Below are 4,286 nucleotides of genomic sequence, written 5' to 3'. Positions count from 1 at the left end.
TTATTTTTCCTAGAATGAAAATGCTAATAGCTGAGGAATATTATCTTCCCCCTATATGAAGGAGAATAAGAAGGAGAAGGAGAAGGAGACGGAGGAGAAGAAGAAGGAGAAAAATGAGAAGTAGGAGGAGAAGGAGGAGAAGGAGAAGGAGGAGAATTAGAAGGAGAAAGAGGAGAAGGAGGAAACAGTGAAAGCTGACCTCCCTGATCCTCCGCTGGAGCCAGATTTACTTCCCCAAGCATCTCTTATTAGCTGACTTCCATTTGTTCATTTGTCTATCTCCTTCCCCCACGGAAGACGTCAAAGGGCCAAACAGGTGCCTCCAATGGTCGTATTGAAGCTCCAGCTTCAATTCCCATTCTCCTTTGTGAAGGTTCTTTTGAGCTTCTCTCCGGCAAGCCATATTTTTGCCTCAAGTGTTGATGGTGAAACTAAACCACGTTACTTGGAGAAGAAGTTGGAGGTAGCGGGGTGAGCTGCGGTGTGTGTGTTTGTGCCCCAGCTAGCGAAAGTTGGTAAGGATGAGGGGGGGGGGGGGGGGGGGGGGAGGGGGGCAGGGGAGAGTGTCGTCTACCTCTATTTGGTATGGGCTGTATCCTGTCCGGATCTTTTTTTTTTTTTTTTAACTCAACTTTTATTTATCTGTGCTGGTTCTTAATGTCCTCCATGTCGTATCATGACTGGACGCCAATAAGCTAATTGTTCTTCCACTGATATAGAAATGAGATCTGACATCATAAGAAGAATTGAATTAGCTATGTCAATATAAATATATATATATATATATATATATATATATATATATATATATATATATATATATATATATATATATATATATATATATTATGTTAAATGTGTATTCAGACGCCAGTTTTCTGTTGTAGTAATATCATGACAATGATGATGATGATATAATAAATATGTTAATAATAATTCAAATCTAAGGTATAAATAAGTGCATATTGCTGATACACCTGAAACTATAAATTCCATTAGCCAGAAGAAACTAATGTTTTGATTTTTATAGCTATTATCCTGCCAATGGTAGTAGTACAAAAGGTACAAAGCAAATAAAAAAAACACCTGTGCATTTGATTTTCACGATCTCTCTCTCTCTCTCTCTCTCTCTCTCTCTCTCTCTCTCTCTCTCTCTCTCTCTCTCTCATATGTCTACACTTATTACTCGAAGTTTTCCCCATGATTTTAGCAATGAAACTAGTTTCCTCTGTTTAATACTAATCCAATTTAGTAATACAATAAAAATATTCACAACATCAATGATAATATTGGCCTGAAATGTATTGTATGTTTCTAACTTAAAATCATATTTAGAAAAATAATAAAATAAAAATGTAATTTTATCATATATTAGATGTTATAATGTATATACAAAAATGTAAAATATAATTTGTTAAGGAAATATTTCTTTATAAAAGGAAAAAAATGTATGTTAAAAAAATGTAATTGTATTTTCATAATACAGTAAAAGAAAAAAAAAAGAAATATGAATTCTATATTATTGTGAACTTCCAGTGACCCAAAGTGTCCTTCTGGCACCGTCTTGAACGTCATGTGCCGCTAGTTCTGCATATACCTCCTTGTTCCTAACTTAAAGATGACTTTGCAATCAGGAAACCAGTTTACAGAAGGCACAGGTACGCATATCTGCAGGCGACCTCTCCCGACGTCCTGACCATTCTCTTCGGGAAAAATATTGGCAAGAAAAACTTGTTTCCTTTAGTTATTCTATTCTCTTATTGTTATTTTTTTCTGTAATTTTTTTCCTATCAGCGAGGAATGATAAATTTCCGTATTCATAGTATCATTTGTATTCTATTAATACTTTTTTCTTATTGATTTTTTTTTATTCTTTCTGTATCTTTCTTTCTATTGGTGAAGAATGATAAATTTCCGTATTTATAGCATCATTTATGTTCTATTAATACATTTTTCTTATTAATTTGTTTTTGTTTTTTCATTCTTTCTGGATTTTTTTTTCTATTAGGGAAAAATAATAAATTTGCTTATTTACAGCATCATTTGTATTCTATCATTCAGTTTTTCCTTATTCCTTTATTACACTATTGTTTTTTATGGAATATCTTTCTTACGTAGTAATACCTTGAGATACGAATTTAATTCGTTCCATGACCGCTGATGTATCTCAAAACAATTGTATCTCAAAATAATTATTCCTATTTGACTTAAAAAAAACAGAATTAAACCGTTCTAAGGGTAAGAAATTTACCCCAAAAAACTCAGATGAACTTACTAAATGCTTAACATTTGTCTTCATGTAACAGAGAGGATGAATAAAGAAAATAAAGAATCAAATTATAACCAACTTATGAAAAGAGGGATGAGCGGCTAATGAAGGTGAGCTAGGAGGAGGAGGCTGAGAGAGGGCTGAAACAGCATAGCATAGCTTACGATACGCATACATACACGCACACACATACACATACATTTTTTTCTTGCTTTGCGTTTTGTTTTTTTTGTTTTTTGGCCTTTCCTTTTCTATTTTTTTTTTTGGCTCTTCGTTTTTTTCATTTTTTTTTTTTTGCCTTTTGTTTAGTATTTTTTTTTTTTTTTTGCTTTTCTTTTTTTCTACATAGGTTAATCACTTCCACTATCACTTTTGGCCCTCTCACCTTCAACACTTGGACTGCGTGGTCATTTTATAAGAAAGTGACCAAGAGAGGTCTGCATTTGCCTCTTTTTTAAGATGTTTCTGAAGTGTGTTATGCATGTATCATTACAATAGGCACTCGCTCTCCTTGTATGCAATTTCTCAGGGTGTCTTTTTTCAACAAAATCAGATACTTTTTGCCACATGCCGAGGATCTCACGAATTTCTCTTGAAGTTAGCACCTCCTCTTCCTCGACCTCCTCCTTACGGCTGAGTTCCACCATCACCTCCATGTGGGCAATCTTCTGTAACTCCTTCAGCTCCTCCGTTGTGAATTCTTCAGCATGTTCTTCAACCAACTCCACAACATCTGCCTCATCTACCTCCAGCCCCATGGAACGAGAAGACACTACCGAACATTTATTTGTATGCCCAAAGTTAGAACAGCTAAAGAATGTAGAAATAAGTTTAGGTACGCTGAAAAATCCTAGCAGGGATCTGTCTGCATTTATAAGTAGGGCAATGCATATAAAAGAAGAGTTTAAGAAGCCCAAACTGATTACCATAACAGGTTGCCAAAACTGATGATAGCAAGGTGTTATCCTATCTAATTTCAAGGTAGAAGGGAATAAAAGTAAAGATTGAGAACCTCATTATGATATTAATTTATTTAAGGCACAGACGATATAAACTTAATAACAATAATAAGAATAAGCTTAGAAGCTTTGCACCTATCTATAAAGAGATAGAGTGCCCGCAAACTTATTTTGCGGAGTGAGCAATAAGGAACCAGGAACCAGGAACCAGGACCAATAGAAACAATTTCCTCTTCAACAGGTGGATCTGGTGTTTGATCGAACCCCTCAGAGTCGTACTCAGCAACAACACTTGGCCATAACTTTTTCCAGGCTGAGTTCAAGGTTCTCCTGGTAACACCTTGCCAGGAAAGATCGAGCAATTTAAGGCAGATAACGATATTATAATGATCTTTCCAAAATTCTCTTAAAGTAAGGTTGGTGTCTTCAGTAACCTCGAAACACAGTGTGAATAGGTGCTTTGTGTGGAGTTTCTTGAAATTCAATATCACTTGTTGGTTCATAGGCTGGAGGATAGATGTCGTGTTGGCTGGCAGATACAACACTTTAATGAAATTATATTCATCCAAGATGTCATCCTCAAGACCTGGAGGATGACCAGGAGCATTGTCCAACAGAAGGAGACATTTAAGCGGGAGACCATTTTCTGTTAGACATTTCTTAACAGCAGGACCAAAGGCTAGGTTCATCCACTCGATGAAGAACTGCCTTGTTACCCAGACCTTACTATTAGAACGCCACATGACCTGTAGCTTTTCTTTCAACACCTTATGTGCTTTAAAGGCCCTGGGATTCTCGGAGCGGTACACCAACAACGGCTTCACTTTACAATCACTGGTAGCGTTAGCGCAAAGGGCGAGAGTAAGCCTATCCTTCATAGGTTTATGCCCGGGAAGCTTCTTTTCCTCAGCGGTGATATAGGTCTTCCTTGGCATTTTTTCAAATAAAGCCTTGTCTCATCACAATTAAATACCCGTTGAGGTATATAGGCTTCCTGGGCAACAAGAGAATTAAAGCGTTTAATAAATTTTTCAGCAGCCTTCACATCTGCACTTGTT

General features: G+C 36.2%; 1 protein-coding gene across 1 annotated transcript; it reads right to left on the bottom strand.

The window, feature by feature from the left end:
* Nucleotides 1–654: 654 nt before the first annotated feature.
* On the bottom strand, nucleotides 655–4,163 carry LOC137655172 (tigger transposable element-derived protein 1-like). Its single transcript, XM_068389054.1, has 3 exons — nucleotides 3,395–4,163; nucleotides 2,763–3,041; nucleotides 655–728 (listed from the first exon to the last, which is right to left on the bottom strand). Exons 1-3 carry the CDS (start codon nucleotides 4,161–4,163, stop codon nucleotides 655–657), a joined length of 1,122 nt encoding a protein of 373 aa, XP_068245155.1.
* Between the last annotated feature and the right edge of the window lie 123 nt (nucleotides 4,164–4,286).

Source organism: Palaemon carinicauda, chromosome 16 (assembly GCF_036898095.1).
Source record: "Palaemon carinicauda isolate YSFRI2023 chromosome 16, ASM3689809v2, whole genome shotgun sequence".
Taxonomy (NCBI): Eukaryota; Metazoa; Arthropoda; class Malacostraca; order Decapoda; family Palaemonidae; genus Palaemon; species Palaemon carinicauda.
This window is presented reverse-complemented; position numbering and strand designations above follow the sequence as displayed.